The 26,359-nt window shown below is 33.9% G+C and overlaps 1 protein-coding gene across 1 annotated transcript in view; it reads left to right on the forward strand.

The window, feature by feature from the left end:
* Positions 1 to 24,615, forward strand: part of LOC148301868 (netrin receptor UNC5B-like) — a 47,640-nt gene extending 23,025 nt beyond the window's left edge. The window contains exons 5-9 of the mRNA XM_088272575.1: positions 16,739 to 16,873; positions 18,035 to 18,215; positions 18,902 to 19,011; positions 21,798 to 22,055; positions 23,012 to 24,615. Coding sequence (XP_088128701.1) covers positions 16,739 to 16,873; positions 18,035 to 18,215; positions 18,902 to 19,011; positions 21,798 to 22,055; positions 23,012 to 24,222 — 1,895 coding nt within the window. The 3' untranslated portion in view covers positions 24,223 to 24,615. The remainder of the gene's footprint in view (positions 1 to 16,738; positions 16,874 to 18,034; positions 18,216 to 18,901; positions 19,012 to 21,797; positions 22,056 to 23,011) is intronic.
* Positions 24,616 to 26,359: the final 1,744 nt, after the last annotated feature.

Genomic DNA, 26,359 nt, shown 5'->3' on the forward strand with positions numbered 1-26,359 from the left:
TTTTATACCCGTCGTCACGAAAGAGATAAAATATTGAATTTATAATTTTGTTCGTAAAAAACGCGCTCTCTGAAATATGTAGATATCTGTTACTAGTAATCATGTACAAAAACATACATAAGCATATAGATAAAATGTCTCTGCATAATTCTATTAATTTTTGTTAACAAAATATTTATCAGAATTCAAGCATAAAAAAATGTATTAATTTATTAGGCAGTGACTTTTTTCAGTGGTTCAATACAGGAATGGTAACGTTTTGTCGCAACTTTAATTAAGATTTCGATAGAACACAGTTCAACAGAACAGATTTGCATTTAAAGGATTTTTTGTGCAATATTGGAATTGGAATTTTTTGGTGAGGACCTCCATATATATGAAAAACCCTGACATGAAAATCGGCAGCATGATATATCGCTCACTCCTTTCAAGAACGTCATAAATCAAAAAACTTGATTTTTCAGGAGGACGTTTTTAAAGTTTAAAAATATAATACAATGTATTGAAAATAAATATCAAGCCACTTACTGAACTTTTTACTGTGCAACAGATTTTTTTAGGTAAAACCTAAAGGTTTTTTCTCCATTTGAAAAATATTTAGTATATTTAAAAAAAATATTAAACGATACCTTTTCTTCCAAATGCAAAAACAACTGCCAAAACATTCTGCCCTGTAGCGGGTAAATATTAAGTTGAAAATATGCCTCTTTTGCTGAGATATAGTACATTTTCTGGGCATTCCGAAAACATGCTGAACTCAAAATTGACATTTTTTTATTTATGACGTTCTTGAAAGGAGTGAGCGATATGGGATCGAATGCAGAGTGGACACCGCAGTAACAAAAATGCGTTAAGAGTGAAGAAATTGAGACTCCAAGGAGCATATCTGGCAAGAGTCTGCGAGATAGAATAAGGAACACCAGGATAAGAGAAATATGCGAGCTTGAAGATGTTGTTAGGTGGGGAAAGCAACGAAGGAGAGATTGGTACAAAAATGTGAGGAGAATGGAACCATCCAGACTTCACCACACAGCACTGCACGGCTTACCCCAAGGCAGACTACCAAAGAATTGGATTGACAGCTAGCAATCAACATCGCAGGAGGCTTATTAATCTCTCTTAAAAACAGGCCACAAGACCTACACCGAGAAGAGTGAGATAATTTTTTGCGTAAAAAGTCTTTTTACATGGATTTACGATAGTCTTTAATTTTAAAATTGCGGCATACGTGTTGCAACGTGTAACGGGACCCTCGCGAATTCAATAATCGTTTCTGGTTAATTGTTTATACGCCGTAAACCCTGAGTTATATGGAATTACTTCTCTTTATGCCCTGTCATTCAATAAAATCGTTGGAATTATTGACCATTCATACAAAAACCTGCTTTCCTAAGTACATACAAGGAACACCTAAGTGGCGGTCGGCAGGAGGTAGGTACCTACTGTACTCACTAAACCGCCGACGTTATAATCCAATTCGTGAAATTTGCAGCATTATGCGTTGTATTGTCGTTAACACGGGGTTTAAGTGGGTAACAACGGGCAACTCATTAAGGCCCGACCTCAGCTCTCCTGCTTTCTCTGAGCGCCTGGCACCTGGTAAAAAGATAACGCAACAATGATAACATATTTTTAATAAAAAAAACTAACTAACTAACTAACCATCGTGTCGCTTCTCAGCAGGGGTAGACAGAGAATAAAACGCCACACCAAATTATCTATGATAAAAAACTGATAAAAAAATATTGAAAAAGTAGGCGTATTTAATTATTTTTTTGATTTCTCATCAAAGATGAAGAAGAATATGGAAGTCTGGGCATTTACGGGGCTGACGACCGTCATAGGCTGGCTTAAGTGATCACTTTACACACGTGTAATATTCACCAATTCTACCCATTATTGACAATAATATGAAAATAACTCCAGATATGAGATAATCCAGATTTTGTGAACAAGTATTTGGACACACTCAAAATGCTGTAGGCGTATTTCATTCTTTTGAAACATGTCTTTTGACCAACAGACAGATCCTCGGATCTATAAGAAGGAAGGAGCTTTCATTTATTGTTTCGGCATTAACTTTGTGGTATAAGACATGATGATATTGTAAAGAAAAAGAAAAACTCGTTTTGTTACCACTTGAGTTTATTTTATGACGACTAGTTTCAAAAGCTATGCTTCCATCTTGAGTTTAAATTTAGACCTGAAAATGGAAGCATAGCGTCTGAAACTAGTCTTCATAAAATAAACTCATGTGGTAATAAAAACAAGTGTTTTTCTTTTTCTTTTACAAGATGGAAGGAGAATGAGCAGAAGCCTTTTGACCACGTTTCACAGAATGTAGTTTTGCCTTAGGTGTACTGAGACGCAGCTGAGGACAAATGCTGGTAGGAACAGTACATAGAAGGATGTAGGTGGTCTGCCTGTATTGTGTTTATCTGTTTTAATTACCCAAGACCCGCCCGCGTTCTCTGCGTCCCAAGGGTCAAGTTACGCTCCCGCAGCTTGACCCCCATATCGGGAACGCTTCGCTTCTGTTTTGCGATAAACTACATATTTAAAACCCGGCCCTCGTTTTAATTGAACTAGTGAAATGTGATTATTTTGATTAACTTCGACAAGTCTTGCCACACGAATTTGTTTTCACATGCCCAAACCATCTCCACACGTCTTTCTTAATTTCATCGATAGTGCTTGTAGTACCAGAAACAACATAAATTGAAAACAAAACAAAATTTAAAACGAAAGTTTTCAGTATTGAAACAATTTTTTTACCATTCTTTCCAAACTCAATCGTTCCACATTTCTAAATCATCTCAACACATCTTTCTTAATAATAAATGGTGACAGAAAACATAGAAACTCAAGATATATATACTTTTTAAAGAAAGCATTAAATAAGTTTTCTTCATTAATCCTGTTTTTCCGATATTTTAAGTGTGTCCAAATACTTGTTTACAAATCTGGATTATCTCCAATTATAGGAATTATTTTCATCTCACCAATACATGGTGGAAATCTAATGATTCAAGTACTATATTTTTAAATTGAGCCATATACATATATACAATAGAACTTCATCATGGGTAAAATTGGATGTTAAAATTCGTGAATACAGATATGACATAAACCAGCCTATGACGGTCTCAAGCCCCGTATATGTCCAGACTTCCATATATTTTATCTATATCAAAAAATTATTTATAAAAATATATATATATTTTTTTATTATATTATTTATTGATTCGACTTTGTGGAATGACATGTTGATTTTTTTAAACTTAACACTTGAATATACCACTTAATGAGTTTTATTTATATATACGACTAGTTTCGAAAACTTTCAGATGTTTTCATCTTCTGGTAAAAATTAAAACTAACGAACGAAAAATATATTTAGGGGTATATAGGTTAATAAATATAGGGAAGGGGGGTTAAGGAACAAGATTTTTTGTAAAAGGAAACATAGACAATAATGGTGACGTATTTTGAAACAGTATGCTGTATTATAAATTAAGGTTTTATCTGAATTTAAATTATCATCTATTTCAAAAATTTTTAAATGTTATTTTATTCTATAATCCTGTTTTATATGCCTTAACAAATTATATTGTACAACGATAAGAGGTCATATTGTAGATGTGCGTGAACTATAAGTGCATAATAAGCTATTATTAATGTTGCAAGACTGATACAACTTGTACATATAGGTCAGGGATGGCAAACCTTTTGAGCCTGAGTGCCTTTTTTAATTTTTATAATTTAATAATTTGTCGTATGCCACATGCCATGGAAATAAAAATGTATAAATTGTTTGTGTAAATTCAGATTTTTAATATAAACGAAATATTAAAACATTGATTTTTTTTTGTTAAGTACTGCAAAATAAAAGGAGTAAATAAAAAATAGATTCATAGAACCATTTAAACTTTATTATTAGTACAATTTTTGTTGTTGGATGGCAGATGCTATTTTTTCATATCGGATTTGTAGCTGGCAGCTTTTAATAGAATACAAGCAGTAGTACTTTCATTTGAATGTCTAAACTTTTTTTTATGATTACTTTTTTTTATTCATTCGCGTGCTGAGGAAAGTCGCCTCGCGTGTTACCTATGGCACGAGTGCTGTAGGTTCGACATCCCTGATATAAGTAATATTATGATACGTACGTTGGTACTGGAATACGCTAGAGTCGTGACTGGGAGCTGATGAACCCTGCGTATAATGATAGCCTTGTATTTCTCGTAAACATTATAAATAATATATTTTAAAGTGTATTATGATTACTGGATGCTGTCGAGTGAATGCCACCCGCATTGCCAACACCCAGACCAGAAATGACGTCATGTAATATGATCTCAATACTAATATTTGCAAGATCAGACTTCGAAAATTATTTTTTACTCAAGTTTTACTTGGTGAATACCATTATTTATTCAAATCTATTGTGACACGTGTTTCGATGCATTCCGCATCATTTTCAAACACCGTATTTGTGGAGGTTCTCACCAAACAGTTTCGTTTCCAATATTGCACAAAAAATCCTTTAAATGGAAATCTGTTCTGTTTACTGTATTCTATCGAAATATTAATTCAATTTGCTACAAAGCGTGGCCGATCCTGAGATAAACCAATATGAAATCATTAAATCGCACCAAAACGTGACAATTTTACAAGCTAGAATTCTTGATTATTTAAAATCATTTATAATGGAAATGATACGTTTTGATAAGGACCTTCACATTTAGTCTATACCGAGTACATATCCAATCTCTAGATAGCTTTCATACTTACTTTTTTGGCATCTCAACAAAGATGAAGAAAAATATGGAAGTCTGGATATTTACAGGGCTTATGACCCAACATGCTTTACACACGTGCGGCATCTACCATTTTACCCATGTTTGACAACCACACAACTCAAATTTTTGGATGTTCTAGATGTATGATCAATCTCACGACATAATACATATGTGTTCACATCCGCCATCTATGTCGTATTGATAAAGCTTTTATTTAGCATTTTGTCCGCCTCCGTAGTGTAATGGTCAGCATGCTCGCCTACCGTTCTGTAGGTCCCGGGTTCGATTCCCAGGGGGGTTTAATAAATATAAGTTATTTTTTCACTCTAATATTTATTCAATATTACACTTAACTGGTACCTGAAGTGGAGGGCTGATCACCTTTCCTTCATGTGTAATCGATCGAGATAACACTGCGTTCATATGAAGCAGTGCCCTATGCACCATTGGGGTGCGGTAAGGGATTTATTATTATTATTATTATTTAGCAGAGACCCTTTTATTTAGATATATGCAAGATTCGGACCCCAATTATTTTTACATTTTTATATCGCCTGAAAACGTCATTTTTATGCAGCTTATAATTTGACCACTTATTCTTATTCACAACATTTTAAGTGTGTCCAAATACTTGTTCACAAATATGGTTTTTCTCCACTTATTAGGACACATTCAAAACATTGCTTAGCTACTGTTGAATTATGTTATTAACACTCTCACTGCGTTTAATATACATATAGCGAACAATTATAAGATGGAATTATAAAACCCGAAAAAGTATTTAAAAAATAACGAATTCATTGTTATATACACCAGTACACACTGCTTTATTTGTGCGTAGCTTTCACGCGCGGCTCATGTTTATACTTACTTTGTGACAAGTGAGTATAAACATTATTCATTGATGAGACTAAAGCTGAGTTTACACTCAAATTTACACTTTAATTTATACCTTCGTACATTAAATTAAATTATTATTTTTTGTATTAATTTATTCATTTTATACTGACATAAAACTGTAAAGCTATACTTTCAATTACGCAATTATAATTTGAATAATTAATTGTCAGGCAAACGCGCCTAGCGCGTTTTTCGTACCGGAGGAAATGTGAGATGTTTGGACAATTTAATAAATTTATATTATCAAAATATTTAAATGTTTTTTTAATCATAAAATTTGAAGTGAATTTATGTCATGATTAAAGGTCTCTTTACACGAAATAACTACATTCTCGGTAGTAAATAATCGTAATAAAATTTTATCTTTTGCTTATCATTGTAGAGTCAGAGATCAAAGAACTTATGTACATACAATAATCTTTAGTTTGTTTACGATTTGAGATATTTCTTATTCATTTACTGTTTTTGTAATTAAGTCATCAAATTTAATCTAAAATAATAGTAAAAAAATATTTAAATTAATTTTTAAAAAAATGTTAAATGTTTGTATAGAAAGTGATTTTCTGATGAATGTTGGCAAATCCAAAGTTATGATTTTTGTAAGAGATGAATGTAAATATAAGTATAAACAACATTTTGAATGTGTCCAAATACTTGTTCACAAAATCTGGATTATCTCCAATTACAGGAGTTATTTTCATATTATTTTTTGACATCTCATCAAAGATGAAGAAGAATATGGAAGTCTGGGCATTTACGGGGCTGACGACCGTCATCGGCTGGCTTAAGTGATCAATTTACACACGTGTAACAACGAATGTTTGAACGATTTGATAAAGTGATAAAGTGACACACTTTACACACGTGTAACAACTGGCGTTTCTCATGTGTGTGATTATAATCCAGGATTCGGACCTCATATACTAATATGAGAGTTTCTGCTTAGTAAAAAGCATCTTTACATCTTACCAATAGATGTTTCTCGTGAAGTTCTATTGATTCAAGAACAATGTTTCTAAATTGGTTCATATATATATATATATATATATATATATATATATATATATATATATATATATATATATATATATATATATATATATATATATATATATATATATATATATATATATATATAGAACTTCCGAGAATTTGAGCAGTGTGTTGTCAATAATGGGTAGAATTGGTGAATGTTACACGTGTGTAAAGTGATCACTTAAACCATGACGGTCGTCAGCCCCGTAAATGCCCAGACTTCCGTATTCTTCTTCATCTTTGATGAGATGTCAAAAATAATATATGCATAAAGTTTTAAATGAGAAGACTACGGAATATGTAGATGATTTCGTATATTTGGGAAGAATCCCTTTCTAGGGATAGAAAAATTGATGAAGATATTATGAGGAGACTGAATGCTGGGAACAGAGTGAATGGTGCACTGAAATCAGTTATAGCAAGTAGAAGCCAAGCAGCGAAAGCTAAACTGGCAGTACAAAGAGTCCTGGTATGTCAGTGAAGCATGGAAAAAGAAGGATGAAAGTAGATTGAATGCAGTCGAAATACAATCTATCAGAAGAATGTGCGGCAAAAAGCTGTATGATAGATGTTAAAAAGCTGTATATTATCGTTAAATTTATGTACTAAATGTTAAATCAAACGGTGTTTTTTTGAGTCTACTAAGTTGTATTTTATTGTTAAAATATCACTTCACATTCGTTTGAATATGTCATAGCGTAAAAATTGTCAAAAAATCATTTTCATGTGTTTTTTAACGATGAAGGAAGAAGGATGAAAGTAGACTGAATGCAGTCGAAATGCGATCTCTCAGAAGAATGTGCGACAAATCGATGTATAATAGATGTACGAATAGTGAAATAAGGAAGGTGCAAAGCTGAGATAAGCATTATCGATAAAATTAAGAAAGGTGTTTTGAGATGGTTCGGACATGTAGAACGAATGAGTGAGGAAAGAACGATAAAACAAATTTATGAGGCGAATGTTAGCGAGAAAAGAAGCAGAGGAAGACCGAGAAAAACATAGCACGATCAGGTATGCCAAATACTTGAAAGTGGTCAGGTTAGGAGTCGCAACAATCGGCGGGTATGTATGAGGAGGTTTGTTGAGACGGTTTGGACGTGTGGAAGCAATGAGTGAGGAAAGAATAGTAGAACAAATTTCTGAGAAGAATGTAGTTGGAAATAGGAGCAGGGCAAGACCAAAGAAAACTTGTCACTATCAAGAGTCAAATTCTTGATTGCGGACAGGTCAGGAGTCGGAATAATTAGCGGGTATGTATGAGGAGATGCATGAATATAGAATAGGTATGGCGTTACTTTTTCCTCTGTCTTTGAAGCGGTGAGATGTTTGGTTGTTTGTCATTATTTATTAATGGCAACTAAAGAAAGGAACATGAAAAAAATGCATGTCTCTCAAATTAGTGAAAAGTATACTGCTTTATGTAATAATGTTAACAAAGTTATTTGGTTTTTATTAAATAAACGGATTTTGTTACATGTGTGGTTTTCGCCCTAAGGTCTTCAATTGGAATTTATTGCATTTAAATCGAGATACATATCTACAGCACACAGCCTCTAGTTGAATGTCGTATCAATGCTATTCCAATCGCAATTATTCGCAAAAATAATTAGGTCAATTGGATATTGACGTCATTCCAAATTGAAAGACAATAATACATTTCGATAAAACAGTTGATCGGCCTTATTTTGATACGATATATATGGTACATGCACCATTAAAACATTTACCGTCTGCATTAAACACGTTTCTTTTATATCAAGAAGAATAAAGTGAAGAACTTCTTCTTCTTCCTCTTGGTGTAGCCGTCATGTCCTATTTTTTAAAGGGATTTGTCTCCTGCGATGTCAAGTTTCTTTCCTCACTCATTCGTTCCGCAATGCCCAAACCATCTTAACACGCCTTTCTTTATTTACCGATAATACATTGCATTCTTTCCTTATTTCACCATTCAAACATCTATTATATATTGTTTTACCGCTCTTTTGCTTGAGAGATCGCAATTCAATTGCATGTATACATTTATTTTCGTCTATTTTCATTCTTCTTACCAACTCCATGTTCTGCTTCCTTACATTAAAGCTGAAACTAGGACTCCGTTTTCAGCCAGTTGAGCTTTCTCTAATAGGTTTTTATTTGTTATAACTTTTTTCAGTGAATCATTCACTTTGTACCCAGCATTCACTCTCATTTCTATATCTTTATGAATCTTTCTATAAAAACCCTTTCTTTTATATTTCTTTTTTGACTAACCCTTTCCCTTTACTTTCCCCTCTCCTTATTTATAGAACAATTTTATATTTTATATTTTAGTTATTATACAGACCTGAATGATGGAAGTTTAACTTCTGAAACATGTAGTCTATAATAAAACTCGAGTGGTAAAAAACAAGTGTTTTCTTTAATCATTGTAACATGTCTTCCCACAAAGTTAATGCCGAAACAATAAATAAAATCTTTCAATGCATTGAAAACTTACTACCCAAATGTAAGGAATTAATTACCTGTCCCAAAATTTCCCCTTTTACCAATATTTTTCAATTAGATCTACATTAATCTCTTTCAAAATCCATATTTAATTAATAAATTTTAAGAAAATCATTGAGTTATTGTCATTCGTTAAAAGTTTATATTTTTAATATATTTATAAAATTAATTAACTTTGTTTTCACCACATTTTTATTAATACATTTTAACCTACCGGTTTCGATAGTACGTTGTCATCATCAGGATTTACTTAAAATCAAAAACATTAAAATACTCTCACTAAAAACTTCCACACACTCCATAAAAATCATAAATCAAAACCGGTAGGTTTAATTGTATTAATAAGAAAAGTGGTGAAAAAAAAAAATTATAAAGATATTATAAAATGTGCTACAAAGTATCTGCGGAAAACATTCAAGAAATTATATTTTTTACACTATTCTTGTTGTCAATTGTCTTTTATCATAAAGGATACAATTTGATACGTATTGTAAAAAAGAAATATTATAATGATAAATGTACATACCTGGCGGCATTTTAATGATCCAGTGAATGGAGGGTTCCTTAATTTGATATAATACCAAATGATATAGTAATGCTTTACAACCGCATACACAGGAATACCTTTTTTATTTACGACTTGTACACACTTGGTGTATCGCGGAGCTTTGTACTGGTAGAATGTAGAATATATGTAATGCTACGTACTAACGTAAGCTATTAAGCTGCGTGTATTTCTGGGCGCATGAAATTCAATCCTTTCGGGTCGATTGCACCAACACAATTTAGAGAATAGGGTAAAAGCTCACTTAACGCTATTTAAGTACGTGGATTTTGGTACAGTAACGCTTTCGATTGCAGTGCTAATAAATTATTTCTTTGTGATGTTAATTGAATTAAAATTAAACTAAACCAACATTTTGAGTGTGTCTAAATACTTATTCACAAATTTGGGTTATCTCCAATTATAGGAGTTATTTATCATATTATTTTTTGACATCTCAACATAGATGAAGAAGCAGGGAGCAGAAGAAGTCTGGGCATTTACGGGGCTAACGACCGCCATAAGCTGGTTTAAGTGATCACTTTACACACGTGTAACATTTTTCAATTCTATCAATGATTTACCACCACCTTAAATTCTTGGAAGAATTACTCAAATTCCTAGAACTTCTATATATATTGATCAAACTCGAAACATTGTGTTTGAATTCACCAGAACTTCACTAGAGACATCTATGGTGGGATGAAAGAAGATTTTTTTATTAAACAGAAAATCTTTCATTTTTATGTGAGGTCCGAATCCTGGATTATATTCGCAAAGTGAGAAACGCTATAAAATATAATTTTCATTTTTTATTTAAGCTTATAATTTACTTTTTATAATTAACCTTTTTAATGCCTCCATCCCTTTTCACTTCAAACCTCACTTAATTACCTACTCCTTAATCCCGCCTCTCACCTTACTATTAATTTTTCACAGTTTGAAGATTAGTTCGTATCCATCCCTTAATATGACGAGGTTATCGAAAACGGTTGGAGAAATGTACCAAAAATAAAACTGGTTAAAAACTAAAATTTTCGTTTAATTTTTTAAAAGTTTTATAAAATGTGTCGCAAAGTATCTGCAAAACAAGATTCAAGAAATAATCTTTTATTCCAGTCCACCGCAATTCTCATGACAAACTTTAAAAAAACGAAATGTTGGTTGAAACCATAGGTTGGCAAAGTGTGGCTCGGGAACCGCATGCAACTCTTTGACCATTTAAGTATGGCTCCGGTACAAATATCAGCGGAAAGGCTCTTCGACCCTACGAATTCATGCGAACAATATTTTTGGAGCATGAACCATATCATAAGCAAACTGAGAAATCGCCTTATTGATGAGAACCTGGAAACGTGCTAAAATAACGACATACAAACCTGACTTGATCGAACTTTCAAAGAAGATGCAAGGACTGTATTCGCAATAAGTAGTGGTCTTATGAATACATTACTTTCAAAAGTTTTTTTTTCAATGAATTAAATCCTTGTTTAGTATGCATTCAAGTTTTATTGAGTGTAGGTACCAGTAATTTAACAAAGGTCTAAAATTATTATGAATATAACTATGAGTTCTAAAATTGCAAACAGAGATGCCTCTCAAAACATTTTTTATCGTTGTTCTCCGCATATATTGGCCAAGATTTTTCACCAATGAATAAAATCCTTACTAAGCATGAAATTAAGTTTTATTTGGTGTACCCGTAATTTAACATAGGTCTATAATTAAAAATATCTACTAGAATTGCAAATAGATTTGGCTTTCAACATTTTTTGAAGGTTATTAACAGCAAAATAAAAAATATCAGTTGTTTGTGGCATGTATCAATCGATTTTTTGTGATTTACAAAAAAAAAACAAAAAAATCCTTCTTGCCCAAGTAGAGTAGAAATAATAGTTGGTGGGCAAAACCCAAAGAAAGGAATAAAGTTCTGACCAGCTTTCGATATAGATCAGAGCTTTTTTAACTACTAAATATTCTAAAAGAAGAAGAGGGAAAATCTCTACCTAAAGGTGTCATTTTCCGGATATTCTATAGCATTCATAAACTTCATTAAAAAGAACGTTTGGCTTGCAACTGCCAATTTCACTTGAGCTGATAATGCTTTAGCATCTGATATTTCAGTGTAAAATATAGTTTTTTTCAGTGTACCCGCAATTTAACAAAGATCTAACATTATAATAAAGGTGTACACAGATTTGTCTTTGAAGATTTTTTTTATCGTTGTTATGTACATAATTGACTCTTTGGTTACCGTAGAACGGAGCTACTTGAACTTTGATGTGTTACTTGAGCCCAGTACATTTTTTATTATTAAGATCTGTATTTGGTCTACAATAATGAACGTATCGACATGATTCATTGTTTCTCTGACAGGTGACACTTATACGTTCATTATTGTAGACCAAATACAGATTTATATATTTTTTTGTACTGGGCTCATCAGTAACACATCAAAGTTCAAGTAGCCCCGTTCTACGGTACTATGTTTGGAACCACTGATTTTAACGAATTAAGCTTTACCTTAACAATAATGATATTTATGATACGAGATGGTGAAAACGGGGTTTAATATCGTGCCGTGGTTGGGGAAAATAAACAAGAGCCGTCCCATTCATACACCGTATAAAATTATTCCATTGCCCATTGTTCCATTGTTGTTAGCTGGAGGTGTCCGATGAATTCTTTCCTAAGCCGTGCGGCCATTATCACCCAAAACAATAACTCAAAAATGTGTCAAACACAGTTTGATTGCTGAATTATGGCTGGAACGCTTTACGGAATACACACACGAATATATAGTTGGCTTTATTTGTGTTTTATCTTGATATGAATTATAATGTATGCATGATGTATGTAGTTATTTGTAGCGGTACATCTATCCAGTTTATCTACATAGTTTGTCCACCTCCGTAGTGTAATGGTCAGCACGCTACCGTTTTGGAGGTCCCAGGTTCGATTCCTACGGGAAGGGGTCAAATAAATATAAGCGATTTTTTTTCACTGGTACCCGAAGCGGAGGGCTAATCGATCACCACGATCTTCATGTTTAAAGGGTCGCGTTAACACTGCGTTTATATGGTGCAGTACCCTACGCACCATTAGGGTGTGGATAAGGGTTTGAAGATGAAGAAGAATATCTATACGGGTGTGCATCGCGCTGAATTATTTCGTTGTTTTTAACCTTTTGGTTACCAGGACTTCTCGTGTTACTATGCTAGAATTACCGCGATTTTAATACGAGTATAAATAATTCCAAAGTAAAATGTGTACGATAATTTATAAACACCCTGCGTCATTCTTAAAACAAATATGTTTTTAGATTTCATTTTTTAAATATTTTTTTTAATGGGAGTATAGATAATAATGGTGACGTATTTTGGAATAGATATACTCCGCCTACATAGTGTAGTGGTCAGCACGCTCGGATACCGTACTACAGGTCCCGAGTTCGATTCCCAGGGGGGTCAAATAAATATAAGTGATTTTTTCACCTTAATGTTTATTCAATATTACCTTGGACTGGTACCTGAAGCGGAGGGCTGATCAACTTTCCTTCATGTATTTGATCAAGATAACACTGCGTTTATATGATGCAGTGCCATATGCACCATTGGGTGCGGATAAGGGTTAGAAGGATATGAATTATAAATGTTTCATCAGAATTTTTTTTTGTGTTTTTATAATTGTCCAAATAGTTCATAACTTGACCATTGTATGTGACTAAGTATAATAATTTAACCTTTCCGGGAGTATGGACGTTAATGAACGTCGAAGTCTATCTATCAGTCGGTTTGATGTAATTTGTAAAGTAATGCCATCTGTGGATATTTGTATTTAACTTTGTCATAAAACAAAACCTAGAGATGGTGAGCTTTATTTTGTATTTTAATTATTTTTACATAATTTCAAAAACACACTCCCCAGAGAAAGTCGGACATCAGTTATTGTACTCCTGGAAAGGTTAAGTGTACTATATGTGAGTCAAATGAGTGGTTAGTTTCACTTATGTGATTCGCAAATTTAATTTGTCGTATGTAATGAAATAAAACTCAATGAGTGGTAATATACCAGTGTTTATTTTTTTATAAATAATCATCATATCATTCCACAGAGTTATGCGGAATCAATAAATAATTTATTTTATAAATATATGATAAATATGCCCCTGGCGTTTGGTCGGCTGATTCAACGCGGTATGTTATCGAGTTATCAGCGATGGTTTCTGTAGGAGAAAGCTTACATACAGTGTTATTATTAAGGTGTTAATATGCATACCACAAAAGCATTTACGCGTATCGAATCGCCGGACATGGATGATTGATGCCTACCGATTTGCGTTTATTAAGAAATAATCGAACATAACAAGGAGGATATGCACAAACACGATTGTAGCCTAACTTCTTACTCAGAGCTTAATTTACATACAAATGTCTTTGAATTACGATGTTTATGTTATATGTATGTAGTACCCGTTACAAAGATCCAAATTATTTTTTGACATCTCAACATATCGGCTGTCCAAACTCAAAACACAGTAAGGGACATTTTTTCGTAGTACGTTTTTTTTTCATTTTTGGACTAAGTAGAATCTACTAAGTCCAAAAATGCAAAAAAAAAACCTACTACGAAAAAAATTTCCCTTACTGTATTTTGAGTTTGGACAGCCGATATGTAGATGAAGAAAAATATGGAAGTCTAGGCATTTACGGGGTTTACGACCGTCATAGGCTAGTTTAAGTGATCACTTTACACACGTGTAACATTAACCAATTTTTCCAATTATTGACAACCACACTACTCAAATTCTTGAAACATATATATACTCTTATATAAAGTTAAATTTCGTAACATAATTGAATCACTTAGAATTTCAATAGACACATCTATTGGTGAGATGAAGAACCTTTTTTATTGAGCAGAAACTCTTTCATATGTATGTGAGGTCGGAATCCTGGATTACAATCACGTAAATGAGAAACGCCAGAAAATGTATTTTTCATTTTATTATTTTACCAGATAATTTATTTACAACATTTTTAAGTGTGTCCAAATAATTGTTCACAAATCTGGATTATCTCTAATTATATGAGTTATTTTTCATATCCATAATATGACAAAAAGCTCTAATCATTGGAGATAATCCAGATTTGTGAACAAGTGTTTGGACACACTCAAAATGTTGTGGCTGATTGACGTATACCGATTTCTGTTTATTGAGAAATAATCGAACATAACAAGGAGGATATGTAGGTACACTTACTTACTTACTTATAACCCTTATACGCACCCAATGGTGCATAGAGCACTGTATCGAATTGACGCTGGGTTATCTTGATCATTTGCAAGGTGATCATTCTTGCGCTTCAGGAACCAGTCCAGGGTAATATTAAATCAATATTACAGCGTAAAATCACTAATTTTTATTTTCACCCTCCTGGGAATCGAACCCGAGACCTCCAGCTCGGTAGCTCAACACGCTGACCATCACACCACGGAGGCGAGTAGGTACACTACGAGAGCTTAATTTACATACAAATGTCTTTGAATTACGATCTTTATGTTATACTATGTAGTACCCGTTACAAAGTTCCAATCTTTCTCGTCCGAGCTACTTCTGATAGATAAAGCACCAATTTAAAATTATTTTCTTTCCCAAGCGAGTTTAAAATTACTTGGCGCGTTCCTCGTCGTTTCTGATTATCTGGTATTTTTGTTGGAAACTTCATTAATAACTTGGCTTTTAATGAGATATGAAAGTATCTCTGGCGAACGGGGGAAAAAATAGAAGATTTCTTTCCAAGTTTCGTATAGTATTTATTATTTTAAAATCAGTATTTATGCAGATTAATGGTAATAATATTTTCAGACGAAAAGCGAAATGTTTCCCGTTCTCTGTTTTTAAACAGCAGTTGAAAAGAATGAGTGGTATAATGTACGGAAGTGAAGCAAGGAGTTGAAAAAAATAATTATAGGATGAAAGCAGACTGAATGCAGTCGAAATGCGATCCCTCTGACGAATGTGCGGCAAAACGATGTATGAAAGATGTTCGAATGATGAAATTAGGGAGGAATGCAAAGCGGAGATAAGCATTATCGATAAAAGTAAGAAAAGTGTGTTGAGATGGTTTAGACATGTGGAACGAATGAGCGAGGATAGAACGGTTTAACAAATTTATGAGGCAAATGTAGTTGGAAAAAGGAGCAGAGGAAGACCGAAAAAAACATTTTGTACAAGGTTTATTTATGATTAAGTGGATTTTTGTTTTCTATCTCTCCAGAAACGTCTTCTTACTCTTCCCCAGCGCACAGCATCTTCGTCATCGCAGATTCCTCTTATTTAAAAGTTTCTTACTCTGTCGCGAAGTGTTAGGCCTGCAAGTAGAGTCTTCATTTCGGATGTCCTAAGATAATAAAAAAAGACTATAATCAGATAACATTTTTGTTCAATAGGTTTTTAATATTTCCCTAGTGAAATGAAAAATAGTATACTATTCAATTCGGTGGTTGTAAGAAGGCTTTTTGTTCTCGTTGTGTCAGTTCTTGTTTCTGTGCTGTATGACATGATCGGCCTTATTCAGGTCTATTAGTTGCTTACCTTACTCTCTTTCAGCATGTGTTTATTTCTATTTCGAACTTTTTATGTTGTCTTTCTTCTTCCTCTGCTTGGTGTAGGCCTTGTGGCCTGTTTTTAAGAGGGATAAGCCTCCTGCGACGTCGATTCCCAGCTGTCAATCCATCTCTTTGGTGGTCAACTTGGGCTTAGCCATGCAGCGCAATGTGGAGGAGTCTGGATGGTTCCATTCTCTTCATATACGCATACCATTGTATTTTTATTATCTTCCCTACCTAACGACGTCTTGGATCTCGCATATTTCCCTTATCCTGTTGTTCCTTATTCTGTTTCGTATACTCTTGCCAGATATGCTTCTTGGAGTCTTTGTTAATAATATGTGTTCTTTGTCCACAGCATCACCCAGCGACGTTCGACTTTACGTTGGGATTTCGATATCGATCGTCGTATTCGCCATCCTTGGTTGCATCGCCTACGTACTTTTCAAGAGAAAAGGAAGAGACCATTCTCTTTACAATATGGCGAGATCAGGTAAATATACAGTTAACTTACTACCCTTACAGTTTAGTACAATTTAAAAAAATACACAAATACAAAAAAAAGATCCAACAAAGGCATGGCCTGTGTGGGTATACATTATATTTCGGTCATAGCAAAGGGCACTGGCAAGAATACAATAGATATTATAAGAAGTAAAAATTAGATTAAGAGTTTTGATATAAACTACATATACTTGATTTCTTGAATATTTCCGCAGATACTTTGAGGTACATTTTATAATATCTTTATAAAATTAATAAACTTTATTTTCATCACTTTTTTTACGTTTCAAAAAGTGGTGAAAACAAAGTTTATTAATTTTATAAAGATAAACAAATACTTGACTTTAACAGAAAATAAAAAAAAAGTAAAAAAAGATGAAAAAGAAAGTCTAAAAAAAAGGAACTTAAATCTGTTTTTCAATTCAATAATAATTAATACATACATTTCAAACTAAAATTTAAAGTGAATATATGTAAAAATAGATTAGAACGTCAGCAAGAACACTCATGAAAGACGTACAAGTATCCCGCTTCGGAACACTCCCTCAGACTAATGGAATAGATATTGAATACTGGAATTATGTGATGCAGTGCCTTATGCACCATTGGGGTGCGGGTAAGGGATTGATTGGTTGATTTATTATGTAAGGTTTTATTAAATGCGATCGGGAGTCGGAGTAATTGGCGGGTGTGTATGAGAGATGCATGAATGTGGCAGAATCGAAAAATGTTTTTCGAAGACAGATTGATGTGGAGTTTTATTCTCTCTGCCTGCCCCTGCCGGAAGCGGCATGATAGTCAGTTAGTTAGCTCTTAAATAAAAATATTACAAGATACCCTTTAAAGCTCCCAGGGTAATCAAATGTGCTTTGCGAAAGCTCACTGTTTTAATATTTTTAAAAGGAATAAACCTGAAATCCTCTATTAGAGTATTTTATGCAGGTAGGAGAGTAAGGATAGGGAAGATGAATCTGATAAATGCATCACAAAGACCAATCGAAAATAAATCTTTCTTGAATTTATTTTGCAATCGAACCCGCGACGTAAGATTCGCAGTCGAGCACCCACCCAACTACGCTACGGCGCCTGTCTTCGGATAGGTACTTTTCTACTTTTCGAGATTCCAACTGCATTTGTACTATTTCCAAAGCGGAATTCCGGCCCGAGTTCTATCCGGACCCGGAGAAGAAGTCGCTCTCCCTGCAGCCGGACCTGACGCGCCACGGGGGGCCGGGGGCCGGCTCGGGGGCGGGGGTCCAGTGGGACCTGCCCCCACATCCGCCCCCCAGATCCAGCGAGCACCACTACGATGTTCCCCACCTTAGTAACAGGTATTTTGAATTAACTATAAAATAATTAAACACTTGTATTGTATTAGACTTGGAAAGAGTTTGGCATTTAAACCAGGAATTTTGCAGCAGATTTGTGTTACAGTATTTGGACACAGTAAAAATTTTGCAAATAAATAAACCGGTCAAATTATAAGCTTAAATAAAAATAAAAATAAAAATATTTTAGCGTTTCTCAAGTATGTCATTATAATCCAGGATTTGGACTGCACATACAAATTAAAGAGTTTCTACTCAATAAAAAGCTTCTCTCATCTCACCACAGATGTCTCTAATGAAATTCTAGAAATTGAAGTACTATGTTTCGAATTTGAACAATATATAATTAAATTACAAGAATTTGATAGGTGTGGTTGTCAACCATCGGTAAAATTGGTGAATGTTACACGTGTGTAAGGTGATCACTTAAACCAGCCTTTGACGGTCATAAGCCCTTTAAATTCTTAACCTTTCATATTCTTCTTCACCTATGTTGAGATGTCAAAAAATAATGTAAAAAAATACTACCAATTGGAGAGAATCCAGATTTGTGAACAAGTATTTGGATATATTCATAATGTTGCAAGTCTTTTTTAAAATTTCAAAACAATCGGTGGACAACTTTAGGTGACTTAAGATTTTGAATAAACGAATATTTACATTATTATTAACAAATATATTTGTTTCAGTTACGCGCTTCCCTTGGATCATTTGGTGGCCTCTCACAGCGAAAGTGATAATTACGACAAAAAACCCTACACTGAATCGGACCACTCCTCGAGCAGTTGCTTCTCGAGCTGTAAGTTAAACCATATACCGTACTATGTCTCTCAAAAAACTATGGTGGATACAAATCACATTGAAAGTATTCAACAAATTAGAACTTTTGATAGTCAAACATCTATATGTTTAAACTATGCTTTCATGTATATTTAAGAATTACCTTCATATAACACAATAAGGCACCTCCCAGAAAATCACACGAATCAAAATTAACAAAGTTTGTAGAAACGTACATAGAACCATCTAATACACATCTAAGAATTACAAGAAGAATACACAATTCCTTTTTTGTTTTTTATTTTTTATTTTTTTATTATTTTTTTTATTAACATAATTTATATTTTAACATAATTATTAACATATTTAAAAAATGGATTTTGCAGGGACCCACCAAGCCACCTTGTATATCTTGTCGGTGGAGTTATTTTTGATTACATTTTGTATTGTTTTTAACCATTTTAATCTAATATATACTCACAAAAAAAGAGAAAAAAATTAAGAATTTAAACATTTTACAATTTTCATAAAATTAAGTCTTGATCATTCACCCATTCCTTTATTTTGCCTTTTTTCCATATTTTATTTTGACCTCTAACATCCGTCGGCAACAAATTAAAAATGTTCGGAACGATGTATAGCAGAGTTCGACTCCCATATTTATTATTAATTCTTGGGACTATCAAACATTCGTTGTGTGTAAATCGTGTATCATGGTTGTGTACTAAAAGATTTCGATATTTTTGTCTGTTGTTCAACGATGCTACTCATCCACAATGTTCCACGTACCGGCAGTAATTTTAAATGTTTATATATCAACATTTTGAGTGTGTCCAAATACTTGTTCACAAAATCTGGATTATCTCCAATTACAGGAGTTATTTTCATATTATTTTTTGACATTTCATCAAAGATGAAGAAGAATATGGAAGTCTGGGCATTTACGGGGCTTACGACCGTCATAGGCTGGTTTAAGTGATCACTTTACACACGTGTAACATTCACCAATTCTACCCATTATTGACAACCACACTACTCAAATTCTTGGAAGTTCTATATATATGAACCAATTTAGAAACTTTGTTCTTGAATCACTAGAACTTCACTAGAGACATCTATTGGTGAGATGTAAAGAAGCTTTTTTATTAAGCAGAAACTCTTATATTAGTATGTGAGATCCAAATCACGGATTATAATCACAATAATGGGTAGAATTGGTGAATGTTACACGTGTGTAAAGTGATCACTTAAACCAGCCTATGACGGTCGTAAGCCCCGTAAATGCCCAGACTTCCATATTCTTCTTCATCTTTGATGAAATGTCAAAAAATAATATTTATATATCAAGATTGGATTGTACCTTTGATTATATTTATGACGGGGTACATTTTTTTTTATTATGGAATGTTGCAGATTTTGAACCATTTTTAAATTTGTTTGCGTCAAATGTCCTCATATCATATAATATCAAGTTACTACCCTTTATATCAGTCTATTCTACAGTATGGGATTATTGGTTGGGGTGGTACGAGTAATGCATCATAAAATAGTGTTATTTTTGTCCCAAAATGTATGTTAAAAATAAATATATATATGTCAATGTCCGTGACAGACTCCCTCTGAGGAAATATTCAACAAATTACAGCTTAAACAATCCTTACATATAAAAATAACTCTCACATAACACATGAAAGCACCTCCCAGCAAAGCATACTAATCACAATCAACACACTTTATGGTCACGTACGTAGAACTACAAGATCCCAAATACAAAACAAAACCTAACACATTCCTATTTTGGCAAAAATAACTATTTCAAAATTATTGTTGTTATCTTATTTAATGTTTAATAATAATAATAATAAAACCCTTATCCGCACCCCAACGGTGCATAGGGCACTGCGTCATATAAACGCAGTGTTATCTTGATCGTTTACACATGAAGGAAAGGTGATCAGCCCTCCGCTTCAGGTACCAGTCCAGGGTAATATTGAATAAATAAGACAGTGAAAAAATCACTTATATTTATTTTACCCCCCTTGGGAATCGAACCCGGGACCTCCAGAACGGTAGCCGAGCGTGCTGACCATTACACTACGGAGGCGGTTAATGTTTACTGTAATAAATTTATAAATATACTTGTTCTTAATACAATACAAAAACCGTTATTTGTTTTGTAAAACGTACAATTCTATTTGTCACACATCCGATTTGATTAGTAAGGCATCCAATTTGGTTTTTAAAACTTCAAATTTGGATTTGTTAAATGTACAATTTGATTAGTCTAGTTTGGTTTGTGTAACGTCCAAGTTTGGATTGTAAAACGTCCAATTCGATTCGAAAGGCTTCCAATTTGGTTGATAAAACGTCTCATTTGGTTGGTTACACGTCCAATCTGATTCGTAAGGCTTCCAGTTTAATAAGTAAAATATTCTATTTGGTTTTTAAATCCAATTAGGTTTGAATGGCGTCCAATTTAGTTTGTAAATGCCCTATTTGATTTATAAGGCGTCCAATTCGTTATTTTTAGCGTCCAATTTAAGTTGTAAGCGTTCTTTTTCATTTTATTAGCGTCTAATTTGGTTTTATACGCGTCTAATTTTATTTGTATGTCGTCAAATTTGATTTGTATGCCGTCCAATTTGATTTGTATGCCGTCCAATTTGATTTGTATGCTGTCCAATTTGTTTTGAATACCATCCAATTTTATTTATATGCCGTTCGATTTGATTTGTAAGTCGTCCAATTTGGTTTTTAAAACATCCAATATTAAGTGAAAACCTATAATATGACAATTTGTCCTAGCCGAGTGCACGTTCGACGTGGCTAGCGAGACTGTGACCCTGCCCGCCTTGCCGGCCGTGGCCGGGCTGTTCGCCGAGTTCGTGGGCAACTCGGCCACCAGCGCGACCGCGTCGGCGGGGCCCGCGGGGGCGCGCCTGGCGCTGCCGCAGGCCGGCGCCGCCGCCTCGCTGCCCGAGGGGGCGCTGCAGCGCGGCCGCCGGGAGACGCTCTACCTGTCGCTGGTTCGCGAGGACCGCTTCAGGCCCAGCTTCCCTGAAGGTAAGGAGTTCGTAAACAAATATGTACTTTTATACATTGTAGATGTATCTACTTTAGAATATGCATCTGAATGTATACTTAACCATATAAAGGGGCCCTTAACTTAAGACAAGGCATCTATCGTTCTGGTCAAGCTTTCCTGAAGGTATGGAACTCGTAAACAAATGTATACTACTACCATTACGCCTTTTTCCAGCAAAAGCAGGCAGAATTGATGGAACGCCTCAGCCGTCTGTCCCATATACTGCCAGCTTCTTTAACATTCATACATCCAGTCTTTATCATTCATACATACAGGCATTTGACACCACAAAATTTAGATTTTGATTGATCTGGTCGTGCCAAGTATTTTTTGTCCATCCCCGTTCTGGTCTCCTGTTCACATTTGCCAAATATTCTTCTTTAGTCAATATCTCGTTATCCGTTCACTCCACACGCCCATACCACCTTAAATGTATACCAAATGTATACTTGTATATGTATATAAAAAGAGTCTCGACGAAACATCTATCTTTTTTTTTAACAAAGAAAAGTAGATGGAAGTCTGGCCATTTGATTGGCTCTAATGATTACTTTGCACACTTGTTCTCACAAATTTATTCATTATCAAAAATATATTCAATACAGATGTTGACCGTTACACGAGTTTAAAAAAAATGGAAAAAGCTGACTGCATAACATTTTTAAAACAGCTTTAAAATGCCCAGAATTTCATCTTCTTTCATTTACAAATAACATGTGGAGACTCTTCAATATATACTTCATATTTATGTATCATCCATAGGACGTACGAGTATAATGCGGTGTGTAATGGAATAAATAATTTAAAAAATTGTTAAATGTACAAATATTAATCACTATATGAAAGTTATTTTCTGAATAGCAATGTTAGCTTGAGTTATTTCCCTAAATTGTAAAGTAATACCTTTTTAATACATGCTTTTCTCGTTAATTAGGCACTACGCAGTTGAGCCCGGTCATCAAGATGGGACCCCCTGGGATACAGCTATGCAAAGCGGCCATAGTACAAATCCCCCACTGCGCGAGCCTCAAGCACGGCTTCTGGAACCTGTCCGTGTACGCGCTAGTACCACCAACCACCCACAGCCTGGACCACCCACACACGGAATGGCGGAAGATCGTCAGCCTAGGCCAAGAGACAATAAACACGCCGATATTCACCCAACTAGACGCAGACAAAGTCTACCTCATCACTGATTTCTTCTCGACCTTCGTCTTAGCTGGAGAAAGCTTCAATGGAAAAGCTGTTAAGAACCTGAAACTTGCAGTGTACGCCCCACGCGTTGCAGAATTCGTGACAGATTACTCTATAAGAGTATATGTGTTTGAAGATACTCCATGCGCTTTACACTATTGCTCAGACCAAGAAAAAAGACTAGGAGGAGTACTAGTTGATACTCCTAAATCTCTCTGGTTCCAAGACGGTGGTTCAAACCTGTGCCTCAGTTTGGAAGACATTGGCGTCGGATGGCGAGCGAAGCCCAATACCAGCTATCAAGAAATACCCTTTTCTCATATCTGGAATTCAACGTCCAATTCTTTACACTGCAGTTTCACTATGGAGCAAACGGATTCCATTAATGAACTTGAGTTTAAGATCGTCTCGTATCAAAAAGTTAATCCCTCGCATAAGCAAGTCTTCACGATGAATGCCAACGATGAAATGAGGAATGGAAACGTTCCTTTCATGGGTGCTACTACAAATTTCAGTCCTAATAATAATGCATTTATGGATCACGACAGTAAAACATTGCCAGAGAGGTCTCTTACCGTTATCGACGAAGAAAATCAATCAGCTAAGCACAAGTCGATGACAGTAAACGACAAGGGTGTAAACGCTTGCCTTGTTGACAGCATGAATGCGTTCAGACTGTCGAAGTCTGTGAAAAAACAGTTATGCTGTTGCCTCGATCCCCCTAACGCTAGAGGCAATGACTGGAGATTGCTAGCTCAGAAACTAAACGTCGACAGGTATATAAACTTCTTCGCGACTAAAAGCTCACCCACAGAACACATCTTGGATCTATGGGAGTGTCGCCACAGGAACACCAGTGCTGTCGCTGATTTGGCGAACATTTTCCGGAACATGGGACGCCATGACGCCGTTAGAATAGTAGAACCTTGTCTAGGCCCAAGCTGGCTGTAACCCGTTGTTAATCCTTTTTTATAAATACACAAATGATTGCCTAAATATGTACATATATGAGCGTGTTTTATAATATGTATATAAAATATGTTGTGTAAATATATATAACACAAATTAAATAATAATAAGGTTTTTATATTGATATCTCAACATAAACGAAGAAGAATATGGAACAATGGATATTTGCAGACCTTACGACATATCAAAAGCTAGTTTAAGTGATCACTTTATACACGCGTTACATGATTGATAACCAAATTATTAAATTTTCGGATATTAAACACATCCTTTAATTGACACATGTTTCGCACCACTAATTTGAGAACGATGGCGCTGCAAACTCGCATTTGAAATAAAATGGTAATAAAATGATTAATACCAAACCTAAAAAAAGGGAAAGCGTTCTCATTCCAATCATAAATGGCTTCAATGAACTCAATCATAAAGCGTCATGAGATTTACGATATATGTAGGAGCTCTAAAAAAAATTGTAGTGTGGTTGTCAATCATGGGTAGGATGGGAAACGTACACGTGTATAAAGTGATCACTTAAACCGGCCTATGATAGGTTGTAGGCCCTGCAATAGCCCAGTCTTCAAAATTCTTCTTCATCTATATAGAGATATTAATAAAAATATCCCCCGAGTGGACAAACCCGGATTTGTGAACGAGGATTTGTACACACTCGAAATATTTTTAATTATGTATTTAATTGTTAATATCTGCTGTGTCAATTAGGAACAATATGTTTTATTGTACATAAATTTTTTTTTAATATTTTTTTTTCAGCTTTTTAAAATTTTATCTCATCTTTTATAAACACAATTTTTTAAGAAAAAAAATCACTTTGATTAAAAAAAAATTCTCAAGAAAATTGTTTGTTTTTTCGCTATTCTGTCGTACATACAAAAAATGAAAAAGGTTTCTAAAAATAAAGATTTTTTTAAAAATATTTTAAAATATGATATGTTACACATTTTCCGATAGCGCATTATATTTAGAGCGTATTTGAATTTTTTTATTTTATTTTATTTTGATATTTGAATCGTTCATCAATATTTTGTTATAAAGCAGTAAAACTGTTGAAAATTCATCCGATATTGTAACATTTATTACATACAGTATAACCTCCATATAACGGACTAATAAGGGGTGTGTCCATTAAAACCGAACGTCCGTTATATAAAAATAAGTTTAAAATAAATATATTAAAAAAAGGAAAATAAAAACAATAAATTTTGATAAACAAGCAAACAATACAAAACACAGACAAAATTCCATTCTTTTATTAATTTATTCGGCAGTCACTTTGTGGTAAAATCTATCCATTTTTATTTTAAGTTTTACAGTGGTACTTTTTACCAATTCCATTCATTGTCTTGGGACACGCGTCGTGATGTGACGTTGCTGTTTGATATCGAATTAAGTATGCATTATTTGATTTTTTAAAAATATTTGACAGGATTTTGTATGCGTTATATCCGAAGTTCGTCAAATATACGTCCGTTATATCGAGGTTTTACTGTACTTTTTTCATTTAAAAATTAAGACTTAAAATATATGACTACTTTTGTATAAAGTTTTTGTACTTTTTATATTCTTCATAGAGTAAGTGTGTAGAAAAATGTAATAAAAACTAATTTATTTAATACTACGTTTAATGTTTTATCTGTGATATAATTAGTTTAAAACGCATATAATAGATGTTACATGTAGCAAAGAGAAAAATAAACGTATGAATTTTAATAAAAACGCATTTATTTATTCCAAAACCCACGTACATACCTAAAATAAAATAAATGAATTGATTATTTTTCCAATGCAAAAAGGATATTTTATGAGAATCAAGAATTAAGAGTGTAATCTCAAATACACAAAGCCAGTATGCGACCAGCTGCGCGAGAAGCCAAACATGTTGTCACATTTACTTAAGAACGATATTGGAATTTGGCGAATAATTTTTTTTTTGCTACTTTATTCTTCTTTTATTAACTCCATGTTTCACTTTAATACGTAAGGGTGGTTACTTCATTGTGTACTGCCAGTTAAGCTTTCGCTGGAGGGGTTTTATTTGCTATAACTGAATTCAGTTCATCATTTCCTGTATTTCTAATATACACTGTTCTTTCAATATCAT

This window comes from Brachycentrus maculatus, unplaced genomic scaffold, assembly GCF_059751285.1.
Source record: "Brachycentrus maculatus isolate JH-2025_06_01 unplaced genomic scaffold, ASM5975128v1 h1tg000510l, whole genome shotgun sequence".
Classification (NCBI taxonomy): Eukaryota; Metazoa; Arthropoda; class Insecta; order Trichoptera; family Brachycentridae; genus Brachycentrus; species Brachycentrus maculatus.